The sequence below is a fragment of the Panthera tigris genome, chromosome F3 (assembly GCF_018350195.1).
Source record: "Panthera tigris isolate Pti1 chromosome F3, P.tigris_Pti1_mat1.1, whole genome shotgun sequence".
NCBI classification, from domain to species: domain Eukaryota; kingdom Metazoa; phylum Chordata; class Mammalia; order Carnivora; family Felidae; genus Panthera; species Panthera tigris.
The window spans coordinates 54,513,009-54,538,998 of record NC_056678.1 but is presented as its reverse complement, the minus strand read 5'-3'; the positions used below and the strand labels follow the sequence as shown (position 1 = coordinate 54,538,998).

Sequence of the window (25,990 nt, the reverse complement as noted above, 5' to 3'; positions counted from 1 at the left end):
ATCTAGAGTATTGACAGTGGTTTTCCAGGAGAAAGGTAAAATAAAAGGAATTGGACCCATTAGAGGTTTTGTTTATGGCCTGTCTGGGCACTTTGATGTAACCCTGTCATGCCCTTATGCTGATTACCTTCTTGTAGAACAAGAGATATTGACTAGGGAATGAATGATGTGTAGTCCCAGCTCTTAGGCAGCGCTCTCAAAGAGCAATGTCTTTAACATATGAATTCTTCTATTTTTTTTCCCCTCCTTTCATCCTTCCCTTTCACTTTCTCTCTATTTTTTTCACCTTCTCTTTGTTTCTACCTGTTTTGGTTTCTATGTTTAACACTCTCTCCTTTTCTCTCTCTCTCTCTCTCTCTCTCTCTCTCTCTCTTTCTCCCTCTCCGTTTGTATCTCCTTACATCTCAGGCTTCTCTGCAGAATGTCAAACAAAGATCGACACATTGATTCCAGCTGTTCGTCCTTCATCAAGACGGAACCCTCCAGCCCGGCCTCCCTGACGGACAGCGTCAACCACCACAGCCCAGGTGGCTCCTCAGACGCCAGCGGGAGCTACAGTTCAACCATGAATGGCCATCAGAACGGACTTGACTCGCCACCTCTCTACCCTTCTGCTCCTATCCTAGGAGGTAGTGGGCCGGTCAGAAAACTGTATGACGACTGCTCCAGCACCATTGTTGAAGATCCCCAGACCAAGTGTGAATACATGCTCAACTCGATGCCCAAGAGACTGTGTTTAGTGTGTGGTGACATTGCTTCTGGGTACCACTACGGGGTGGCATCATGTGAAGCCTGCAAGGCATTCTTCAAGAGGACGATTCAAGGTTAGTGTTGCACCTGGGAACACCCCACTCTCGCCCAGCCTCAGGTTGATGGTTGGCGGTTGGTTGGCTGGTTTTTCTTAGTTCTTATCCTTGATAATCAAGTTTTCCAGTCTCAATTCTGTCTTGAGTACAAAATAGAAATAGATTACAATAGCTTGTGGAGGGATTATAGAATAAACTCCCCCAGATATGCCCCCTAAGAATTCTGCTTTCACTGTTAAGCCCTAATGATGGAATGATATTAAGCTACGTGTTAAAAAACACAGCTATTATCAGAGCAATGGAGGTCTGTGTTGCAACTAAACAAATACACACTGGATCCATAGTGTTTTTACCTCTTTGGTTCTTCTTACAGAGGCATGAAAATAATAGATACTTTAGAGCAGTGGTAACTTGAGTGCGTACCAATATCACCTTGAGATCTTGTTAAAATACAGGTCACCCTACCCTCAGAGTTTCTGACTTGTTACATCTGGAGTAGAAGTCCAAGAATTTATATTTCTGACAAATTACCAGGTGATGCTGATTATACTGGTCCAGGATCCATGCTTTGAGAACCACCAGTCTACACAATTTAATTGTCTCCAACCTTCCTTCTTTCCCTATGGTGGGATATACTTTCCTCACCTTTTTAATTAGTTTGTAATGGAAAGTCTTCCAAATTATACCTAATTATGAAATATACCTCCCACATATATAAGACACATCTGAACCTTCATAGACTTTCAGATTTATAAATAACAACATAATTGTAGGAAAATATGGCGGAAATTTGTATGTGCTCATTTGAACTAGTAATCCACAAATACAGAGCTCCACTCATGTTAAAAGCCATAGATCTATATTCTCACAGGAAGTTATAATTTTTACTTTTTTAGGTCCTTTGTGATATACTTATGAAGAAAATAGGGGAAAGAAAGAGTAAGTGTTGAGGATTCTCAGCTCATCAGTGATTCTATTCTCAGTGGCTTACAAAATGTTTTCTTTTTTTTTTAATGTTTATTTATTTATTTTGAGGGAGGGGAGCGGGGGGAGAGAGGAGGGAGAGAGAGAATCCTAAACAGGCTCTGCCCTGTCAGCATAGAGCCCAATGCAGGGCTCAATCTCAGAAATCGCAGGATGGTGACCTGGGACAAAATCGAGTCCAGATGCTTAATTGATTGAGCCACCCAGGCACCCCAAAATGTTTTCTTCTTAAAAGACAGCCATTTTTTGGATACATGTATGTCTTCCCACTTATCAGTGGTTCTCACCTTTGCCAGCTCACTGGAATCATCTGGAGACTGAAAACATACTGATGCCAGGGCTCGTCCCCCCAAATTCTGAATTAACTGGCTTTGGGTGTGGCAAGGGCAAAGGAGGGATTTCTGAAAGCTTCACACTTAATGTTTAAGTAAAGCCAAGTTTAGAAATCGCTGCCCTCTCCTGTGCTGTGTTCTATAAATAAATGGTTTCTCAGCGTATCTCTAGTGGACCAGTGGTATCACTGTCGCCTGGGAATCTATTTGAAAGCTTCATCACAGATTACCCCAATCGGAATCTGTGGGGGTGAGCCCAGCAATCTTCCAGGGGATTCTGATACTCTGATACTCAGCCGAGTTTGATGTCTACCATGTGGCTGCTGATTACCACCAATGACTGACCATCGTCTGCTAATGGCCCATTCTTGGACGTAACTGAAATCAGTTTAATAGCTTTGTGATGTACTGATTTTTAAAGTGCAGATGAGATTATGTTTGTTGAATTCTCATCCTTCTAAATTTTTAACAAAAGGTGATCAGGAAACCCTTTATTTGTACATACAGTAATCTCCCACCTTTTTTTTTTTTTTTTTCTTCTTTTCTTTTCTTTCTAGAGCAGCTGGGAGGCAAGTCTTGTCCATTAGTTGCACTGAAGATTTCAGTAAAGGTCCTTAGTGGATTGGGTTTTACAATTTCCCTTACTTCTGTGTCTATTCCATAGCTTCCTTGATTTGTGGCTGTTTACTTAGGATCACAGGTTTTCGAGACATCATTAACTCTTAGATAATAGAGTGGATATTTAAGCCTAACTTTTTCATAACCTTTCATAGTTTTAACTGAAGAACACAAGTCAGGTTAGTTTGGAGTAAATATGAATTACCTAATTTTTTTTTTTGTTTTATATCAGACTTTAATTTTTTTTTTTAACGTTTATTTATTTTTGAGAGAGAGAGAGAGAGACAGAGAGCAAGTGGGAAGGGACAGAGAAAGAGGGAGACACAGTATCTGAAACAGGCTCCAGGTGCTGAGCAGTCAGCACAGAACCCAACTTGGGGCTCAAACTCACGATCTGTGAGATCATGACCTGAGCTGAAGTTGGAAGCGTAACCAACTGAGCCACCGAGGCGCCCCGAGTAACCTAAATATTTTCATGGCTGTATCTTCATATTTTAGGGTTCATCATCGCCATATCTTATTAGCATTTTCTTACGAAAACCCTTTATCCACTGGATCTTTGTTTTCTTTTTTCTCATCTATAAATTGAAGGCATTGATACCTACCTCATGGGATGTTTAAGGATAAAATGAAATGTGAAATCATAGGTAAAGTAAGTAAAAACAATGTTTTGCTTCCACTCTTGTGCATCTGAAAAATATCTTCAGTTTATTTACTAACATTGTAAAACTTGAGAATGAAAACACATTTCAAATCTTTGGGTTCTTAGTAGCCATTGTCCAAAGGTATTAGAATACTTACATTACGGAGTATCTAAAAATTCAAACTGGTAGTGACTTGATTTTGTTTATCCAGTTTATACAGCTCTGGAATTAACTACACAAAGATAAGCAAATATTTTGGGATAAATTAACAAATGCTGTGTATGCTTCTATAAGCAAGAGGCTCTCACCATGAAAACCACCCCCGTTTACTCAACAAATATTTACTGAGAACCTACTGTGAGCCAGACACTAGCATGCTGTCTGGAGTTTCATCTTACCAACATTTTATTAAACCTCAGTTCTCAAACACTTGTGCCTTGAGGTGAATTCCTCTACAAGCATCTTCTGCCTTGAGGGAGTAACAAATTTTTAGGATGGGCTGGGGGCGGGGAGGGGGCAGGTGGTGGTTAAACTCCTTGGTTCTTAGTATGTTTTCAAAAGATAAAACAACTATGAAACGGTTTCCTGACAGTTTTTTTTTTTCTTTAAATCCTATAGCTTAGATGTTAGTAGCTCTGCATTAGTTATTTACTGTGCAATTAACTGGAATAGAGCAATTGGAATTCTATGCCTGATTATTCCTTAGGACGCTGAAATGCTACCAAAAGCTTAACAGAGCAAAGCACAGGGTGATTCTTGGCATTGATGTATAGTGCTCAGTTTTACTCCATATTGGAGAGAGCAACTTTCAAGGATTTTGAGCAGGAGACAGAGATGTCACTGTCCAGATTAGCACTCTGGACTTGCCCACCTGGCTGTGTTTGTAGCTGGCAGCTGGGCGGCACTTAGGCTACCCTGCTAGCTACATCAGCAGGCATCACACCGTGGGGCTAACTTAGCCCCAAAAAGGCAGTGAGGCAAATAAAGGGATTAAATTGTGAAAGTATAATGTAATAATTAGGGTGGTAATTGTAAGGAAGACTGGAACAGCCCCTCCTTTCTGTGGCCAAATAGTGATAGCAGCTGAACTCCAAAGACATTGAAAGGGGCCCAAATCTGTTGTTCTCATCACAGATTCTTGTTCTGATGCTGAAGGGGCCGGGAATCTATTCTCATGCCTTGAGGCAGCATTGCAGCCAAGCTCTCCTTGCAGAAAGGAGTCTGTCCCTTCCCTCCCCTACAGCTCTTCAGGGAATGAGAAGAGATTATGCAACTCCCTTTAAGAGCAAGTCTTTCTACTGTTCACAACCCGTAAGATCAGGGCATTATGTAAGTGTGGCTTCCTCCTCACTAGCGCCTGCTGGTGCTCTTGTTACTTGACTACGTGACAGGTGCACCCAAAAGCATATTTGTGGGGAATATTACCTCTTTAGAGTCTTTATTTCTTGTTGTAATAATCTGTTTTTAAGATTGGTTATACAATATTGATAAATATCAATTATGAAGGTTGGGGAAACTACTTCTTAAATTTAAAGCCAAAAGCACATATATCTGGAGCACACCTTAAGAAAAGTAATGAGGGGCGTCTGGGTGGCTCACTCGGTTAAGTGTCCGACTTCAGCTCAGGTCATGATCTCACTGCTCATGAGTTCGAGCCCCTTGTTGGGCTCAGTGCTGACAACTCAGAGCCTGGAGCCTTCTTTAGATTCTGTCTCTCTCTCTCTCTCTCTCTCTCTCTCTCTCTCTCTCTGTCTCTCTCTCTCTGCCCCTCCCCCACTCACACTCTGACTCTTTCACTGTCTCTCAAAAATAAACATTAAAAAAATTTTTAATGGAAAAAAAAAAGAAAAGTAATGCGAATTGTTCTCTTTAAAGATGAATGTGGTACTCCAATTGTGAAAGGCAATTAATCATAGATTTCAGGGAAAGCCAACCAGAAAGGCATGTTTTAATTATTGACTACTTCCAAGTTATCATTGAACAACCATTGAACTAGGTAAGCGCTTAGGGAAAAGTCAAGGTGTTTTTGTTTTTGTTTTTGTTTTCTGCTGACCAAAAAACCTTTTTAGAAGATTTTGACAGTCCTATCACCTGATGGGTTTAAAATGGTAGTTGTGATCTCATTGCCATTTTCTGGGCTTTTTAATGGTGTGTGTGATATCATTATTCTGATTTCTTTTCAATTCCAGTGTTAGTCCCGATTCATAAATGAGTGGGAGATTTTTTGGTGCGTGTACCTTCCTGTTAAGAGTGTTCCTTGGAGTCTAGTGAGGGAAGCAAGAGAAGAAAAATATCTTCCTATGCCCCCAAAATATCAATATCAATACATAGTTCATCATTTAACATACAAAGTTCTAACTTTCTCTTTGTTTCTCTACAAGGATATATGTACATATATATATACATATATGTGTGTGTGTGTGTGTGTGTGTGTGTGTGTGTGTGTATTTGTATATAGTTATATGGCCAATAAGGCCCTTTCAGCTGCTCATTTCTGGGCTAGAGATAAGACCTTTTGTTTTCCCCACACCTTCATGAAGAGGAAATTGTATACTTAAAAAATCAGGTTTTGGGTTTGTTTTGTTTTGTTTTGTTTTTTAAGATATTCATTATAGCATAGGTCTTGGGTTCATATAAAACCAGGCCTAGGTGTCAGCCATTTAGAGCTGAGAGACCTTAACATCACTGTGCCTCTGTTTCCCAGGTAGGAAGGGTTAAAGGAGAGAATGTCTGTCAATTACCTGGCCCATAGTAAGTGCTCAATAAATTATGAATTTTGATTGATACTGGCAGTGTACTGGGATACTCAAATACTGGGTGGTTCAGATATTCCAGCACAAGTGTGTCCTTGATGCTGAACTGGGATGTGTAGGCTTCCTCAGATCATAGCTATCTACCTTATGCTATGATAATAAACCCTCTCTCCCTGAAGCCATTCTTGACAATGGTGCCCTTTTTCACCAGGAGGATTTGAGTGGGCTGACTGGAAATTCGATGAGTTTTGTATAGTTTTATGGCAATAAATTACCTTTTCTTCCCCCTGTGTCAATGGATGGGAAACTGGGTAAATCAGAATAGGAGCCTGAGTCCTGGGACTTGTGTGAAATATCAGATTCCCAGTTAAGCTTTACATGTGGGATTCAGGAATGAAGAAGCAGGACGTCCTTGCAGCATGAGATGTAGGAGTGACCGTGATAAGAACTGAGTTCCCTCTGGACATTTGTGGGACCCGAGACAGAACTATGGCGGTCAGCCACGTAACATATGTGTAAATGTTTAGAAGCTTAGAAATCGAGATAACAAACTGCTAAGTGACGTATGTTCTCTTCTTCTATTGGACAAACATACCTTCATAATGGCCTGGGAGGCCAGCTTTGCATTTTGAATTCTTAGACTCATAGGAATTTTGTGTCAGAAAGAGGTAGTAGAAAGAGGGTCTGTCCTTAGCCTACACCCACGCCATTTCTCTCTTCCCCTCTACCTCCTATTATGTCCTGTGCATAGCGTGGACACCCTTGCTCACATGTCCAAGGCACATTGACCCCTTCCAAACAGTTACCCCTAGACTGCATGGGTGTCATAATGTGCACACCAACAGTCCAGTCCAGGTCACCTTCCAGAGGATGGACCCACGGGAGTGGCCCATGCAGGTCCTGGAAGGGGATTGTGGCAATTTAGCCGCAGAATTTGAGTCCCAGCTACTGGGGATCATGGGCTACAAGGGGGTTGGCTCCAGCTGGTCTTCTCCTTTTAGCCTGTTGAAGGGCCCCCTGCACTGTGAAGTCTTCTAAAGCCCAGGGCCTTCAGGTGAAGGTTTTTTTTTTTTTTTTTTTGGTCTGGTTCTAAAGGTGTTATGGTAAGAGCCTAAATATCCCCTTAAACATGGGACATTAAAGATGAGGCGTTTGCCTGCTAGCCATCTGCTAATGCTGCGGGCATAGCCTGTGGATCTGATGTGCCTACTTCTCTTCCATACTGAACTGCTGACTCTTTCCCAAAGCAGGCGGCGTAGTCCTAGAGGATCTTTCCTGGGTGTCACGTTTTCTTTGCCATTTGTGCTATTTTAGTCTTAGAAGAGAATATTTGCAACACTGGAGGAAGAAGAGACTTACAAATTGAGTGTCTGAGCATCATCTGAACCTTGCAAAAGAAAATATAAAATACTCTCTATTTAACTTAAATAGTATTTAAGAAAAATACTTACCCCAGTTTATAAATGACCTCTTTAAAACTCTAATATGTTCTAAGATTAAAACTCAAAATAATATGGAAATGTTTAAATTGACTTGAAGAATCTCAGGGGTTATCAGTTTGGATGTAGTATTAAATTAAATATTGATACTAATATTACAGAAGAAATATTGTGTACAATTCATTTGCTTTAGCTCGGAGTTTACTTTTGTTAAAGTTTAAGTGACTTTTCCACTTTTTCTTGCATTTGATTCCAATTTTGTCTGATTCTTGGAAATGCATTTATGTTGCCAAATTATAAATGAGAGATATCATTATACTCTGGCTATTTTAATTGTAACTTTCAGTGTTTATTTTAATAGTAAAATTTATATTACAGACTTTCTGTGTTGGTAGAGAATATGTATTATGTGAATGGATCTTTTAGGAAAAAGCATAATTTACAGATTCATCTCTCTTACTTTTGACTTAATGAACCCACTTCTAGGGATAAAAGAGTAGTGATTTCTTTTCTGTGGTTTGTTCTGACTTTTAGGAACGCACCTAAATTGTCATCACTTCTCAAGTTGTTGTAGAGCCAGAGAGTAAATATTTTAGGACCTGTGGGTCACATGCCTTCTCTGTCACATACTCTGCTTGGCTTTGTTTTATTTTTTAAGCTGTTTAAGAATATAAAAACCACTCTGAGCTTGGGGCCATACAAAAATATGCCTGGGGCTCGATTTGACTGCTGGGTAACTGCCAGACCAAAACACCCCAATTTATCTTCTTGTAGGCAACATTGACTCCTAGGATTTTCAACCCAGAGGACTTCTTTAGGCAACTTTCCATACCTATTATTTTAAACTGAAAGCAAGTTCTGTATCATGATGATCTTTTAAGTGTACTATCTCAGTTTTCCGAATGTTTTTATTTTTTCAAGGATCACATTTTTCTAATCTCTTGTCACTGTTCACTGTGTCATATTCGTGCGTGTTAGCTAGCGAATTGGAAAGTGGAATCAATGTAAATTAAAACATAGTAACAGAGCAGTTGACAAAAAGTTGGATCTTGAGTTGTATAAGACTGATTATTTTCAGAGATTAAATTGCATGGTTGATCTTTGATCAAAGAGAAGAAAATAGAAGAACATTTAACTATCCTTACTATATTTTTGTCCTTCAGATATTAGGAACTCAAATTTGTGACATGACCGTCTCTGGTGTCATTTACATGTTTTTTAAACACTTCGTTATGTTACTGTAGTTTGAAAGTCATTTAACATTGACGTATCATTTTAGCTATTGATTCACAGGGGAAGTTTACCAGCTGAGTGACACTGGATAAGAACCTGTCCGGTGTAAGGGGTATATGCCAATGGCAGGAGGAAACGAATTTTTAGTGAAACTTTTTATGACATGGTAAAATGTCCAACTATAGTTTACTGTCAAATTAGTGAGATATTTTAGTCACATTAGCCAAACAAAATTCACTTTCATAGCAATATATTTGCAAAATGAGTGACACTCTTTTCTACTGTCTATGCTGTTTCGCAGTGGTTGGGAAGTGATATAGTATGCGTTTTATGTTCCTCGGGTAAGTTACATTATGTTTATTTTTACTTATTTAAAAAAGGATATTTGATGGAAACCAATTTGACAATAAATTCCATATTAAAAAAATAAATAAACATTAATCTTTTGTAATTAACTATAAAAAATTGAAAAGGACATTTGTGATAATAGTATCACTAATTTTTAAAAGTGCAATAATTGTAATTAATAGAAGGACAAGCGTTTTAGGAATTTTTTAAACTTAGCTGTATCTTCTGGGACGTCTGGGTGGCTTAGTCAGTTTAGCGTCTGACCCATCATCTCACTTCAGGTCTTGATCTCAGGGTTGTGAGTTCAGGTCCTGCACCGGGCTCTGCGCTGGACTTGAATGCCTACTTAAAAACAAACAAAAAAACTTAGCTCTGTCTTCATACTTTAAAGTGCTGATGTATCTGTAATATTAATATATTCTCCATTGATTCTCCTTGACGTGGCCTACATGATAGAATCATAAAAAATAAGGAGGTAATTCTGGATTATCTCTACATGTACATGCATACGTAAGAGGCCATGCTCTTCTGTATTTATTTTCATAAACTTATTTTTCTTGACTGAAACTGTCTGCCCTCAGATAATACAGTCAGTTTCCCATGGTTCACCTGAGCTGGGGTCCTCAGAGGTAGCAGCATGGTGGGAAGGGTACTGGTTGTGGCATGAGACCTGGTGCTGTCTCTGGTTCCAGCGTGGCAACATCTCAACATGGCAACCCACCTGGGCCGCCCAAACCTGTTCCTGAGTCAGTCCCTCTCCTGTGGAAAGGGAGCGTGTGCATTGCCGTTTCTTCTAGGCACTCTGTTGGTGAGTATTTTTCTTTTCTTAGCCTGCCCCAGCCTACCACTTGTCAAATCTAAAACGCCTCCCGGCACTCCACACCAACACTCCTCTGGGCAGGTAATGACTGAGGAGGACTTTGTGTAGTTTACACGCTCAAGACTGAGGCACTCCAAGATCAGTTCCAATTAATTCTGTAAAAATGCCATTTGCTCTCCTGTCTTTTAGTGTGGTCGAATTTTATATTTGTGATAGACTTCTTAGGAAGTGGGGTGTGGCAGATCCTTTGCCTACAGACCAGTGGACTTTCTTCTGGAAGGACCCACCACCACCCTAGAATTATCTGGTGACCCTTTTTTGATGAAGGGCCGGAGGCTGTTTTTTGATTACTAGATAAACTGCCCAGCAAAGCTATCAGTGCTTCGCTTTCTATGCTAATAGCTTTCATTCTCCCGTTCTTGTTCTCCCTTGACCCAGAACCAAGCCCTGACAAATCAGGCTGTTTTATTCAGAGAACCAACTGAGAAATTGCCTTGTTAGAATTGCCTCAGTAGCTATAGTAGGAATGATACCTTGTGCTTTATTTTTTCAGGATGCACGCTTTAATGCCTATGTTAAAGTAATTATGTGATAAGACCCTTCCTCCCGTAAACTCAAAGTTAGTTACTGCTAACCCCAGTAGATTACAATGTTCACCCTAAAGGTAGGAAGGTAAACAAAGAATGAGCAAGGAAAGGTCTATGGTCTCAGGTTCCTATTGATGTGAATGTGGGTCATTTTGGTAATTAGTTGTAAGAGTATATGTCGCAGTATGATTTGCTGGGTCCTGAGGAAGGGAGACATCAGTAACTTGTTAAAATTCAAGTCTTTGAAGCTATGAGGTGGGATGTAAGGAATGGCGGGGTAGGGTTTCATGGCATGGGTCAGAAAGAACTTTTCTCCTTTACTGTTAACAAGCCCAGAGCAGTGTTTCCTTTTTCTGATCTATTACTTGATAAACTCAGATAGTATCTTAGATGTGGTAAAGAGTACCCACTGCATTAATCCACTTTCTCTTGAAGTTGTTGATAATGGGATTCAATAATGGCCTAGTCCTTGCAACTCACTTACACAATTTTAAAAGTGTTTACATCTGAATGATGTTTAAGCATTTATTTATTTCTTAATATTTATTTTATTTTTATTGTGGTAAAAATCACACAGCACAACATACACATAAAAAATGCATGTGACATAAAAATCACAGAACATAAAAATTGCCATCTTAGTCATTTTTAGGTGTGCAGTGTATTAGTTAACTGCACATTTTTGTGCAACAAATCTTTAAATGTTTTTATGCTGTAAAACTGAAACTCTACACCAATTAAACAACTGCCCATTCCCCTCACCATTCCCGTCTCTTTCCAGCCCCTGGAAACCACTTTTGTGCTTTCTGTGAGTTTGGCTACTTTTACCTCCTATATTCTAATCATGCAGTATTTGTCTTTCTGTGTTTGGCTTGTTTCAGTTAGCAGAATGTCCTCGGGTTATCCATGCTGTAATATATGACAGTATTTGCTTCTTTTTAAAGGCTGTATAATATTCCATTATATGTCTATACCACTCTTGCTTTTTCCATTCCCCCATCAAAAGACAATAGGTTGTTTCCGCCTCTTGGGTGTTGTGAATAATGCTGCAGTGAACCCGGGTGTAGAAATATCTCATTCAGATCTTGTTTCCAATTTCTTAGATAGATACCCAGAAGTGGGATTTCTGGATCATCTGGTAATTCTACTTTTAATTTTGTGACAAACCTTCATACTGACTGGTTTCCCATAATGGCTGCACCATTTTACTCTCCCACTGACAGTGCACATGGTTTCAATTTCTCTGCATCCATCCTGCAATTCTTTTCTTTTCTTTTCTTTTCTTTTCTTTTCTTTTCTTTTCTTTTCTTTTCTTTTCTGATGAGCGCGTGAGGTGAATGTGTAAACATTTTTGAAGGGTTTCACATACTTTCTGAATTTGAAGTTCTAATCTTTTACCTCCTTAGGCTGTGCATAAATAATTACATATGTGAACAATGTAAATAGTTGTTTTCAGCCTCTTGAGTTGCACACAATGCCTTTACCACTAACAGTAGATGAAAAATTCATTAGTCTGTCATAATGACTATATCAACTGTTACAATGTGCCACATTGTTCTAAGTGATTTACACTAATTGTTCTATTAATTCTTCCATTATCCCAAAGAAGTAGATACTACTATTATATTATTATACTATCATATTTATATATGTGGAATTTGAGGCTTAGAAAAATAATGGCCCCAAAACAACTGGATCTCAGACAGTGTGAGCCATGATCCTGTGCTCTTTACTACTCATTACCCTGCCTTGCATATTTTTTAAGCTTTTAAAGCATCAAATAATTTTAGACTGAATTCTTCGTAAGAGATTTTAGTCCATGGGCAAAATTTTCTATAACATTGATAAAATAAAATAAAAACGGGAAATTAAGAATATTTCCAAAGTTATGATTAGATAATAGTAAAGGTTTTTAATAGTAAAGGTTTTTTAAAAAGGAGACACTCAGAAATATGTCTTAAAAAGATCTGTTTTTTTTAATTCATTTTTAGAAACCCCCTACGTATGAAGTTTGAGGGCTCAGTTCTTCTATCATACCAGTTTTCTGTCTCACTTCCCTGATTTTTATCTGTTGGTTCTCATTTTGCTACTCAGGATTTTTTAAATGATGTTTGTAATGTTTATTTTTGAAAGAGAGAGAGTGTGTGCGCACGCAAACAGGGGAGGGGCAGGGAGAGAGGGAGACCACAGAATCCGAAGCAGGCTCCAGGCTCTGAACTGTCAGCACACAGCCCGACAGGGGGCTCAAACCCATGAACCGCAAGATCATGATATGAACTGAAGTCAGACACCCAGCCAACTGAGCCACCCAGGTGCTCTGCTACTCTGGATTTTTAGTTGTTAGTTTTAGGTTGATCCTAAAAATATATCTCCACCCCCACCACTGATAAAACTTCCAGACTCTTCAATTCTTTATTTCAGAAGAAAAGAGGTTTATTTCTTTTCTTGTTTTGATGTGAAAATTGTTGTCTGCTTGTGTAAACTTTGTGACTGAAGTAGAGGGCAACTCTTTTTTTCTTGTGATGAATACTAGTCAGAAGAAGGGGGGAGAATGTGATTATATGAATGAATCTGTATTTTTAAAGAAAAAAATTATGTTCTTTGGGATGAAATCTTGTTTATTTTGGTTTGAATTAGCTTAAAGAGACCACTGAATTCTAATATACTTTTTAATAAAGGCACAGCTGAGTAATAACACAAAAAGAAAAGAAGAGGATTTAGTACACAGGAAATTTTGATTAATTTAGAATTTAGAGCTTGAAATCTGAATGTACCTTTGGAGTGAATCTGAAAGCATAGCGAAGTCTACATTCTGATATCCATTTTCCAGTGCAAACTATTCACATAGTTTTCATTTGAAGAAGATCAGAGACAAGTACAAGAATCTTCAAAGGAATGAATCTAGCCCAAGATTTTGTCCTTGATTGCACCTTTTTTTTTTTTTTTTTTTTTTTTTTTTTTTTACCTTTTGCCTCCAAAGCATCTTCACTACTCCCAAGGCACCTCCTTGCTTCTGGAACGCCTTCACTGTCCCCCAGAGTCTTCAAACTATGTTTTATATGGGGAACAATTTCAAATTTTATAGATATTTAAAGCAAAAGCCCTCCAACTTCTTCTGCCATTTGTTCCTCTGAGATAGTACCAATTTACTAAGATTTCTTTTGTAATATCTGTGCCTAACTTGTAGGAAGCTACTTGACAGAGTTATAAGTAAGAAAGGAAATAATGGGTAATAGATGTTTTGTGTGTGTGGTGGTTTTTTGTTGTTGTTGTTGTTGTTGTTTGTTTGTTTGTTTTAAATCATTGCTGCCTTTTGTCCATATGTTTTAAGGTCTGGGGCCAAAGAAATTTGCTAAAGAAAGTTTTATTGGAACACAGCCATGCCCATTCTTGTATTGTTAGTGGCTGCTTTTGGGCTTCTGCCAGATTTCTGGGGAGTCATAGTAGAGATCAAATGACCTTCAAAACTGAAATGTTTACTGTCTGGACCGTTAATAAAAAACACTTGTCCACCCTTGCTGTTATATGAAGGAGTGAGAGCTAAACAGGTATCCCCAGCCTTCCCTGCCTCCCCTGGGCCGTCACCACACAGGAAGTCCCCCTCCGTCACTGCTAACTTTTCCCCTATACTCCTCCTTCCTGAAGAAATGCCTGGCACTTTTCTGCAATCCCTATCATAGCAGACAGTTTAGTACACAGGTTTTATTTCAGAGAGGAAAATCTTTAGGTACAAACACCACATGTTAGGAAACTTTCGTGGTCCTCCCTTGGGCTTTCCTTGTTTTACTCTAACTCCACTTGGCAGTCCTATGTCAGTTCCCTGATCTTTGGGGTAATTAGTTATTACTATCCTTTTTTTTTTTTTAAGATTATTTATTTATTTTGAGAGAGAGAGGGTGAGCGAGCGAGCATGAGTGTGAGCAGGGGGAGGGGTAGAGAAAGAGGATAGAGAGAATCCCAAGCAGGTTCCAAGTTTTCAGCCCAATGTGGGGCTCGATCTCACAAACTATGAGATCATGACCTGAGCTGAAATCAAGAGTGAGACACTTAACCAATGGAGCCACCCAGGTACCCTGATTACTGTCTTTTGAATATTTGTTTGCTTTTACTTCTCATAATGTGCCTGTGATTTGGACATCAGGTCTATGCCTGTTGGCTTTCTTGCAACAGGCCAGAAGAAATTCTCTGCCAGGCATTTCCTCACTTCTGCACTGAGAACCAGCACCTGGCCACTTGTAGAGCCCCTTTAGCTTTTCTGCATCCTGAATCCCTTCCCTGCATATAATTACAATGTTGTAATTATTGTTGAGAATCGGTGCTCATTCTGGTTCAGGCCTTGAGTTACATGATCTCATTTGATTTTCATAGCAACACCATAAATGTGTCCATTGGTATGATCCATCTTTCACCCCTGAAGAAAGAAGCTTGAAATTTAAAAGTTTTCCTTGACTCCTGTAGAAAATGGTGGAACAATCACTTGAACCCCGTTTGACTCCTATCTTATCTTGTAACCATTGTTGTACTGCCTCCTGCAGTTTAAGGTCAGATCAGTTACCATCACTGTGTCCAGCAGATTTCCCCAAATCTGTGCCAACTTTGGAGGACACAGATAGATGCTTGTTGAATGCATCAACTTGATCTTGAAAGAAGTAAGTCTCTAATACCAATATTATCTCTTTTCTGACAAAGTTCTTGGCACATTGATGGCACTCAAGAACAGAAACATTTAAGGACAGTATTAGGAAAAGATGTGCTTGTGTTTACTTGTTGAAGGTACAAGGAGAGTCTTTGGATTGGTATGAAGTCAATTTCCTATATAAGAGTCAGTTGGGGCACCTGGCTGACTCAGTTGGAAAATCATGCAACTCTTGATCTTGGGGTTGTGAGTTCGAGCCCCACGTTGGGTAGAGAGATTACTTAAAAAAATTTTTTTTGTAATTAAAAAAAAAGAATCAGTTGCTTTGTCACATAGGCTATGATCCTAATGCCTCCATGTTTGTCACACGGACTTCCTGTACCGTTTGATGACTGCCACTGTAAAATGTACCTTTCTATTAAAAAATAGTGAATGCCTTAGATTTTATTAGCATTTTTTTCTTTCACCTAAAGTATTTTGTTAAGCCACTTTTTAGTCATATGTTTTAAAAAACAGATAAGAAAATTCATCAAAGTTCAAAACATGTAGGTAGAGACAGAACATGTAAAAGTTGCTGTGGAATACTGAGCACAGCAAATTTGGGGGTTATGGTTGCCTCAGCTATCATCTTTCTTATGGCAGTGGTCATCTCTGAGCTCTTTTATAAATACTTCTGTGACACCATCCCTACTCTGTAGGAGCTTAGAAACTGAGATGCAGTGGCTACACACGTCACACAGGGTATGCATTCTACACTAGGGAAGAAGAGTTGCCTTTTCCAAGAAGATGTCATCGTATCAAAACTAAAAAAACATTGCATTTCTGGTTACCTTGGATGAGAGATATTTGTATTCTCTATCATCTTCATCAACGAGCGTGTTTTTTATTAGATACTGATTATTCCTTTTTAAAATGCCTTTCAGAACACACTCTCCCGAGTATGGATTACTTTTCTCTCCTATCATGAACAATAGCATTATTTTGGGATCTTTAAAATGCATTGTTTACAACCTGACACCTGTTGCTTTGGTGACATGGTCTGTTTGGTTTCTGTGGAATTAAACTGTCCGCAAACCGTAGTGGTACAGAGACAAGTAGAGGGATTTCTTTTTGAGGTGTTGAGAGATTCCATTCCCCAAAAGCAACCCTATCCTCTCCCACAGCTGCCCTTGTACCATAAGTCTGACAACAGCAAAAGACAATGCCAAGATCCACCCCTATCTTACGATTCTAAGGCATCAAAATTTCCTTTCCAACCAGCTACAATAGCAACAACAACTACACAAAGCACACTCTCAGAAGATAGGAGTTTCATTTTTTATTTCTTTTCGAACAATACTCCATTACTTTTAGAAGATCGGAGTCAGGCAGCATTGCATCATAGTTAAGAGCACGGACTTTCTTTCAGTGCCTTAATTCTCTCATCTGCCAAATGGTGTTCATATCTGTAAAACACATAAAATAGTGCCTGACACCCTTTGTGTTTATTATAGGTATTGATATGCAGATTTTAATGGGCAAATTTAGGGAGCATTGGACTGGATGTCAGGATATTTGAGTTTTAGTCTTTTTTTTTTTTTTTTGTAATTAATTAATCCATATCCTTGTCAAGAGGGTCCAGCGAATAGAAATTAATCAGTACATATTTACCTGTCTGTGGTCTCTAACACAAGGAGGCTGAACCAGCTAACTTAATAGTTCTCCTCAAAGTCTAATATCCTTTAATTTTGTGTTGCTTAATGCCAAATGATACGCTATTAGCAGTTTCCTATTAGTTTTATTTTGTCTCATTGACTGTACTTAGCTTTTTTTAAAGAATAATTTGGGGCTAAATATTAAAATGAAGGAATGAGGAATGGGATCACTAAAAATCAAGTCAACAGGTAGTGGGTGGCTTCCTGTGGGTCATTGACTTGACTACACGTTCTTTGGACACAGGGGATTCCAAGGGTTGTAAGTTCCTGTCCTTAAGGAATATACAATTGGAACAGGAAGTGGGTGATCCAGTAGACACAAATAATAAAGGATGTTGAGTTCTTTTTTTTATTTTATTTTATTTTATTTTATTTTAGTTTATTTTTTGAGAGAGAGAGAGAACAGAGCCTGATGTGGGGCTCAAACTCATGACCATTAGATCATAGCTTGAGCTGAAATCAAGAGGCAGATTCTTTTTTTTTTTTTTTCAGTATATGAAATTTATTGTCAAATTGGTTTCCATACAACACCCAGTGCTCATCCCAAAAGGTGCCCTCCTCAATACCCATCACCCACCCTGCCCTCCCTCCCACCCCCATCAACCCTTAGTTTGTTCTCAGTAAGAGGCAGATTCTTAAGCAACTGAATCACCCTGGTGCCCCAAAGTATGCTGAGTTCTAAGAGAATGACCCACGTGAAGACAAAAGTGAGATGAACCAGTTACACCCATGAGGACTCAGTCTTGTGGGCTCTGGGAAAGCTTCATGGAAAATGTGGTAAAAGAGGCACGTGAAGAGGGCCAGCAGAAAAGATAATGCTGCTTTCTAGGAATTTGGACTAATTCAGTGTGCGTGTCAGACAAGGGTGGGCTTGGGATAGATAGGCATAGAAATTGACCTGAGACTCTGGGAAGGGATAAGGCTGGTGGGATTTGGAAGAGCTTTGCAAATCCTTTACCCTTGATTATAATCAGATTACACCCACTGATGTGCAGTTTATGAGCCCCAGCATAGTGACAGGAAGTGCTCACAAGGAGATATGGTTGATATCTCAGAAATTCGCTTCTTAGACAATTTGGTGCTTTAAAAAAATGACTTGAGTTCTTATCCTTCTTCCTCTCTTCCTATTATCTGCAAAATATAGCCATGTACACTAGAGTTGTTGGCAAGGCAAAATTTTCTTTCAGCTTCTCTGGATGAATGGCATATTCATTTTTACACTTTTGCATAAATCTGAGGAAGGTTGTTTTATAATATTTCCAAATTCCAGATTTAGGTCTTAAGAGCAGAAGTATTTAGTAACTGATGAAATCCTACAGTGTCTCTCCCTTTTGTTCTCAGAAGGGTGAACAACGTGATCTATGGTTTTAATACCTACATTACATGTAATTCTTACAGTGTTATAAAGTACACATGATTATTCCTCCTATATATTTTAGTAATCTGACAGGAGTAAAGGTAAAGTAACTAGTTAAGTCCACACAGCTAGTAAATGGCAGAGCTAATTTGGACCTTCATCTGCCATTTCTTTTCTTCCCCTTCTCTCTCCTCCTCTGCTTTCACTCATTTATTTTGAGATGTCTTCCTAAACCCTATGCAGGGTAGTATGTTATGGACATGCAACGGGCATCCAGTAATTTTTTCCACCTTTTCTTTGAGATGAGCATGCCCAGTGCCTCATGTTTAGTCACTGATTGTGAAATTTATGTTATAAAGGAATGTCCATGTTTACGGACTTGGTAGAAGCTGAGGTAGGCTATGTTTTGTTTCACCTGGGAAAAAAATCAAGGCTGAATAATTTCCCCCCCCTTGACAAAACTGTTTTCTTGTGGGTCTATTTTTTATTTAATTCAACAGGTCAATACAATCTTGTGGTTGGCTGTATCGTACAGAGAGGTGGTGGATGCCCACTGTGGGTTCAGTGGCCCACCCAGTATGGATCGCCAGAAGATGAAACCAGAGCGTGTCTATAGTCAGTCTATAGTCAGTCGACGTTGCTCAGGGTTTATGAGCCTACCTCCTTATGGGCTTCTTTCTGATCTCTTTTTTTTTCCCTTAAGGACAAACCGTCATCTCTTCTCAGGTGGGAGGTAGGCCTGAGCTTCAAGGTGAAAATGCAATAGTCCGTGCCTGAATATACTAGTATGGCTCTTGTGTACTATGTTTGTGATTATTGGAATTTAATCCTATAGAATCTGAAGAGCCAAATATCAAAAGACCTTTGCTCTACCCGCTTATTTTCCACCTCATTTTTTTAAGAGGATAGAGGGGCAGCAAAAAGGCAAAGAACGTGGGGCTTTGGCATAACCCTATATATGAAATTGCTTTGATAAGAGCTGGGCATGACTGTTAACTGGATGTGACACCCTCTCCTCCCGTCTCAGTAGGCCACAGCCTCCATTTCACAGGTGATCTGCCATCCCTTTGGGAATCTGACATGGCCATTCCTTATAATACCTTTGGGCATCCTCTTTTAGAACTTGAGGCAGGTTCTCAAAATACCATCAGTGATCTAGAGATCTTTGAAATTTGAAGGTAAATTTAAAATTTAATACTGAGCACATATCATTTGCCATCATGTCTTGCGATAAGGAAGCAGTCAGATGTTTTGGGTGAATACGGATGAAATGTAATTTGACACCCCCCCCCCCCCTTATAGCTTGTAAAGTGACTTTAGTGGCATTTCTAAAGGGAGCTTCAAAAAGTATTCAGAGCAATCCTTTGGGAACAGGTATAATGTCTCTGGGTAACTTTGAAGTCTAACTTGGGATTCTTTGAAAAAATTTAAAAAGTGTGTACATTGATGTACGGATATGTAATAAATTATTATTCCATATTATATAATCCTACTTATAGCTAATATTTCAATTTCAGGTGGAAGGGGCAGAAAATAGGAAAAAGGAAGCATTAAAAACAAGAAAGAAAAGAAAAGGAGAGAAAGGAAAGGTGTTTTGCTGTATGGAAAAACTTTTACTATTATACACTAGAGGGTTTTCTTTCATTTTTGAATGTTTTTGGTCAAATACTATGGATTATTGGCTGCATGTTTTTAATGCTCTGTAATTGTGTACTAAGGCAAATCCCATTATTTTAAAATTACTTAATACTGGAAAACAATTGGATAAACCCCACTTGGAGCGCCCTGTGGGTCATCTCAAGCCATTTGGTTCTGTTAATAAAATTAAAACAATTGGGGGAAATATACAGATGCTTTCAAAGTGGCTTTACAATTATGATGTCTGTATGTATGAAAAAGAGGATAACTCTTAGGAACTGCATGAAGCCAAATGCATCATTACTGTGTTTGAGTGATGTGGGTTGGGAGTAAGGATTTGACATATATTTTTATTTTGAGATGCCATGCTAATTTACATCATTCAGCCCTTTCACTGCCAAACTGTAAAAGTCCATTAAGTGACTGAAAGGAATATACAAATTATCCACTGGCACTCCAGGCTGGAGTTTTACATACACCCTGTTATTCTATCCGCCAGCTAGCTGCAAGATTCTATTAAGCAGTAAGTGAGAAAATTATATTGCCTACAAACTAATTGTACAAAAGACTCTGAAATAAGTAATCAGAGCCCAGGACTTTCTGAAAAGCTGCCAGGAGATATTATAAATTGCTCTATCATTCTTGTCAGCCTGGTTTAAAACCCAAAGCTTCCATGTTGATTTGGTTCCCTCTGCAACAGAGCTCACTTCCCCAGCTATTGACAAAACTGGGAAAATTCCAGTCGTGTCCTCAGTCGGTGCCCAATTCAGTCCCCAGTGCCATCTAACAAATGTGTCCCAGAAAATAGCAAGCTATAATCCAAGAAAACTCCGTGTCTGAAATGAGAATCCTAGCTTGTGAACAATAACTTCTGCCTCCTCCCGAATGACTGTCCTGTGTTAACATTCCAGGTACCCACAGTTGCTATTGGAAATATTTTTACCTGCTTTCCACTTTTCGCGAATCGAAGGAAAACAAGTGCCCCGTAGAGGTCACGTGGTCTACTGGGAGTAATGTCTTGGAGCCATTACCAAAATAGATGTAGCATTATTACCCAGGTGCTTGGGGCAGCACATTTTTAGGATAAAAATGCCTTTAAAAAAATTATTGCATTGAAAAAGCACCAGGGAAGGTATTTCAAGGACAGAATCTGTGTAGACTCTAACACGGATCAAAGACTTTGTTGGGTGGGTGATCATAGCCAACAACAACGAACTAAAACTCGATGGGAGGGCTTTGAAATTAGAGAGGTATCCCTCCAGCACATAAGTTCTTTAGAATAATGTTGATTTGTTTTTCAAGATATAAACTGGTGTTACTTAGTGAAATCAAGGTTATCACTCATATATGTCAAGACTAATTTATTGAAATTTGGCTGAAGGATACCTGATTCATCATAAACAATTTCTGTAAACTTAAGCTGAAAATATATCATTTGTGCAAACACTCAGGACCACTATATTTTCTACCCGTTCACAGTGAAATTTTTACAAAAATGTTTTGTTGCCTATAGCTTTGGGAAGATACTTCTACCATGGCGTAGTTAGGTATTCATTTTTCACAGCATAGTTTGGTCATTCGCTCCTAGGCTGAGAATTCATTGACTTTCTTAGGCATGATCTCTGCATTTGTGGGAGTGCGTGTGTTTGCACGTGCATGCTAATACTGAATCCAGAACCATTGCCCCCTACACCAAATTGTATTGTTATTTGCTTACAAGTCTTATCTCCTCTGTAAGACTGTGGACTTCTCAAGAGCAGGAACTACCTCTTTCTGTTCCAGCCCATCACATGATACAAAATTGCAGGCTCATTGATGAGCATCAAGGATCCAAGAATGAATAAGACAGATCTTCTCCCTCAAAGTTCATCCTAAGGCACTATTAAAAATTTCTCTGCCTTTACATTTCTTTTTGTCATTGAGGAACTATGGAATGTAATGGTTAGAAAGGAAACTAGAGTACTTCTTTATATATGATCTAAAATTCTCATGTGGTAATTTTATAATTTCCCTTCTGTTTTTTGAAGAAATTTAAAAATCTTTACACAATCATCCTTAGAAGGGTCATAAATCATAGATTTAGCTACTCTTGTTGAATCACTCCTAAATATTTTCTCCAATGTGTTCAGTAAGTACTATAACAAGGTAAAAGTTAACCCTTTTAGTGTCATCTGTCTGTATTTTCATGTTTTATTTTCCTTTCATTCTTATTCTATTCATATCAAGATGCTCTTTTATTTCCTTTAAAGCCTCTTACAGTTTTTTTTTTTTCTTTTCACACTTTGTTCCCTAGCAGCTTTTGTATATTTTTGGTTTTCCCCTCAATGATCTCTTCCTGTTTTGCCTTGCATTTCATTTTTCTCAAAGCCACTTTTCAAGGTTTTAAAAAATTAACTAAGTTTCTGAATACTGTTTTTTGGTTCGTGGAATGATTTTCCTAGTGTTCTTTAAAAATTTTTTTTTAATGTTTATTTATTTTTGAGAGAAAAAGACAGAGAGAGACAGAGCTGGGGAGGAACAGAGAGAGAGGGAGACACAGAATCCGAAACAGGCTCCAGGCTCTGAGCTGTCAGCACAGGGCCCGAAGCGGGGCTCAAACTCACAAACCGCGAGATCATGACCTGAGCCGAAGCCGGACACTCAACCAACTGAGCCACCCAGGCGCCCCAGATTTTCTTAGTGTTCTTAACATTGCCTCCTGATGAGATGTCTAGCTCTTGACCTTGTGGGCATTACTACATTATAGCACCATAATTAGTGTTCAAAGCAATGACCTTGAGGAATCAAGAAAATATAAGCTTTCTAAGCATATTATTTTACTTATTTACTACTTTTTGGTGGAAGATTTTTCTACTGTGTAAGAAATGGTCCTTGCCTCCAGGATCTTACCATCTAATGGGTAATATGCATGCAAAAAAGGTATGACAAAATATGGCATGTCTGTAGGTGATGAAAGTACGTGAAAAGATATGAGAACCAAGAAGTCATTTTCTGCTATGATGGTCTGAGAGGTTTTCATGAAAGATTTGAATGGAATTTGAGTTGAACATTGAGACTTGGAAGTAATTTTAAGAAGAAAAGAGGGGCAAAGATAGATCATTCTCAGAGGGAAGTCTGAAGGACACAGGAAAAGAATAAATTGAAATGGCTGCATCAGAAAGTTCACATAAGGTAATAATTGTAATATTGCTGGAGAAGTAGGCAGGAGTTTTATTGGAGTGGGGATTTTGTTTGCTAATCTAATATTTTATATTTAATTCAAGAGGCCATAGAAATCTAGTGATTTTTTTTTAATTTTTTTAAAATTAAAAAAAATTTGTTTAACGTTTATTTATTTTTGAGACAGAGAGAGACAGAGCATGAACAGGGGAGGGGCAGAGAGAGGGGGAGACACAGAATCGGAAGCAGGCTCCAGGCTCTGAGCTGTCAGCACAGAGCCCGACGCGGGGCTCGAACTCACAGACTGTGAGATCATGACCCGAGCTGAAGTCGGACGCTCAACTGACTGAGCCACCCAGGCGCCCCTAGTGATTTTTTTAAATTAGGGTACCGACGTACCCAAAGAAGTCGTAGGAAGAGGTATGCAGCATGGATTACAGGGGGACAGCATGGAGGCAAAATGCCCAGTTAGGAGATCACGCCCACAGTCCACATGTGAGCTCACACGTGCCTGACTTAGGTTCCTGTCAGAAGTGTGTTCTTGTGGAGGATGAGGATAGAATTTTCAGATGAAGAGGAACTGGTTGGAAATGAAAGATGATTTTTTTGTGGGGGCGGGGAGGGGAATGGTGGGTCACCCTGGTAGAAGTTCCCAGCATTGAGTTCAAAGTGCGGGTCATGCTTTGATATTGGAAAGTGAACAAAGGTAGGACTTGATACTGAATCTTTAGGCAAAAACAGGGCAAGAAATGCTGTTTGGAAACCATTTTTCCTCCCTAATAGTTATTGTTCAGCTCTTTCTAAGAAAGCAAAGACAGAGTTTCTTTTTAATAAGTATAGGAAGAGGTATGTAGAGTGAAAGAATCTGGTAGTAGAATACTAATTAATCCCTAGGAAATTACTAGCAATACTCCCTGGATGCAAAAGAAATTTCCAGTGATGGTTAAAGGAGCACAGCAGTGAAAAATGGTTCATCTAAAGTTCAGATCCTAAATCCTTTTATTCTCAGCCATGACCCAGCCAGTCTGGTTCCTTTGACTTATCCTCAGTTTCCTGGGTATTAGTAATATCTCTGAAGATGATGGTGTGTGCCTTTGTTGATGCAATTAATATTACTCTTATTATTGAATCTCTTATGTTAAAAAGTAGTTGCTTTTATTACTATAAATGCCCTGAGTTAGAATGCTAATTTAGTCAAACAGTTTTGATAGGCTTATCTCCAGTTATAGTACACAGCTTTTTAAAAAATTTTTTTAGTCATGCATACTTAACCAATTTTCAGTACTTATAAGTGGTTAGGTGTTACTTCCTGTTGAATTAGCAGTTGCTGAGTAGTTGAGTCTTTGTACAATCCTGCAATCCACTAATGTGATATTTAATGAGGAGACATCAGTCTGGAGAAAGGTAGTCAATATAAATCAGTGTTTACAAAGTGTGATTAACTCTGAAATATTTCATCAATGCTGTGGTCCCAGGCAGACTCTATGCTAATTACTAGAATCTGCGCATGTTTCAGGGGACTTGGATGGACCCTGAGTATTGCAAACACGGAGCAGCAAAATTGCAATTATGCTCGGACCGTCTCTGATGACAATTTATGCATTTGGTGTGATGACCTCCCCCTTCCCAAGAGGGCAATAAACAGAATGCATTTTCATTAAGATACTAATGCACTTAATCACAAGGGGAAAGGGTTAGGAAGCAAGGAAAGACCTTCAAGCACTATGTGACAGAGCTGATACGGGAGAGAGGCTTTATTTTAAAGGCAGCTTCTTTGCAAAGCTGTAGGCAGCCCCAGAGCACATCCCACATGCTGTCATTGGCATTAATTGAAAAAATTTCAAGTTAAAGTTTGGATCTTCTTCTGGCTACATATTTATCACTTCCAGGGTGTAAGTACGACCACAAATAATGTCAACTCTGATATTAACAGTGTAGTTTCATAGCAGTTTATTTTTATTTATGACACTTTCATGGAGCTTGAGTGTTTGGAATTCATTAATGCAGATAATGTAACAAACATGATGATGACGGTGATGGTCATCATCATCCTCTTCCTCCTCCTTTTCAATAAACATTTACGAAGCAGAGAACCATGTTGTGAGGCCTACTGAGAGCCAAGTCATTTCGGTCCCTGCCCTCTAGGAGCTTATTGTAAGGCCCCAGGTTAGCCTGCTGATAATTTTTCACAGTGGGGTTTGTGCTGTTTAGTGTCAGAAAGACGATAAGCCTGATGCATTGGAGCATCCGTAACCAAAGGAAATCCAGAACTGATGATACGAGAATATGATTTTGCCGTTTGTGCTTTTACGGAAATAATCTAGTTTGAAAATTCATTTCGATCCTAAGATTCTGAAAGACTGATGTTTTACACGGGTAGACTGAGCATAGTGTTTTAAAGGCTAACTTTAAACTTAAGCTTTTGAGATCCTTTACCATTTATCTTCCAGTTATTCAGTGCATCTCAAGTGGTTGCTACCAAGCAGACAGCTTCGTGACATTTATGACATCTTCATGAATCTCCTGTGACTTTTTTGAGGGGAGGGGCAGGATGAATGCGTAGTCATTGCCTTTGGGATGCTCACATTTTTGGGGTCTTGCAAATCTAACCGCTTTCCTTCAAACTCTGTGTTTTAGGTAATATAGAATATAGCTGCCCCGCCACGAATGAATGTGAAATCACAAAGCGCAGACGTAAATCCTGCCAGGCTTGCCGCTTCATGAAGTGTTTAAAAGTGGGCATGCTGAAAGAAGGTAAGGCACGTCGTTAGAGGCCCCGCGCTTTAGGGTGGGAATGGGGGAAGGGGTGTGTGCAAGGGATTACAGAAATGCTAGAGAAATCAGGAAAAGAGGGGGTCACAGTAAGCACCCTGAATCTGATGACAGAATACTTGTTCACGCCTGAGTTTTCTGATGAGTCCTGGCTGACGGCTTGACATCGA

At 39.0% G+C, this 25,990-nt stretch overlaps 1 protein-coding gene across 1 annotated transcript; it reads left to right on the top strand.

Annotated features, from left to right (window-relative positions):
- Positions 1-419: 419 nt before the first annotated feature.
- On the top strand, positions 420-25,990 carry LOC122235805 (estrogen-related receptor gamma). The gene is made up of 2 exons (XM_042975973.1): positions 420-824; positions 25,686-25,990. Exons 1-2 carry the CDS (start codon positions 422-424, stop codon positions 25,817-25,819), a joined length of 537 nt encoding a protein of 178 aa, XP_042831907.1. The 5' UTR covers positions 420-421; the 3' UTR covers positions 25,820-25,990.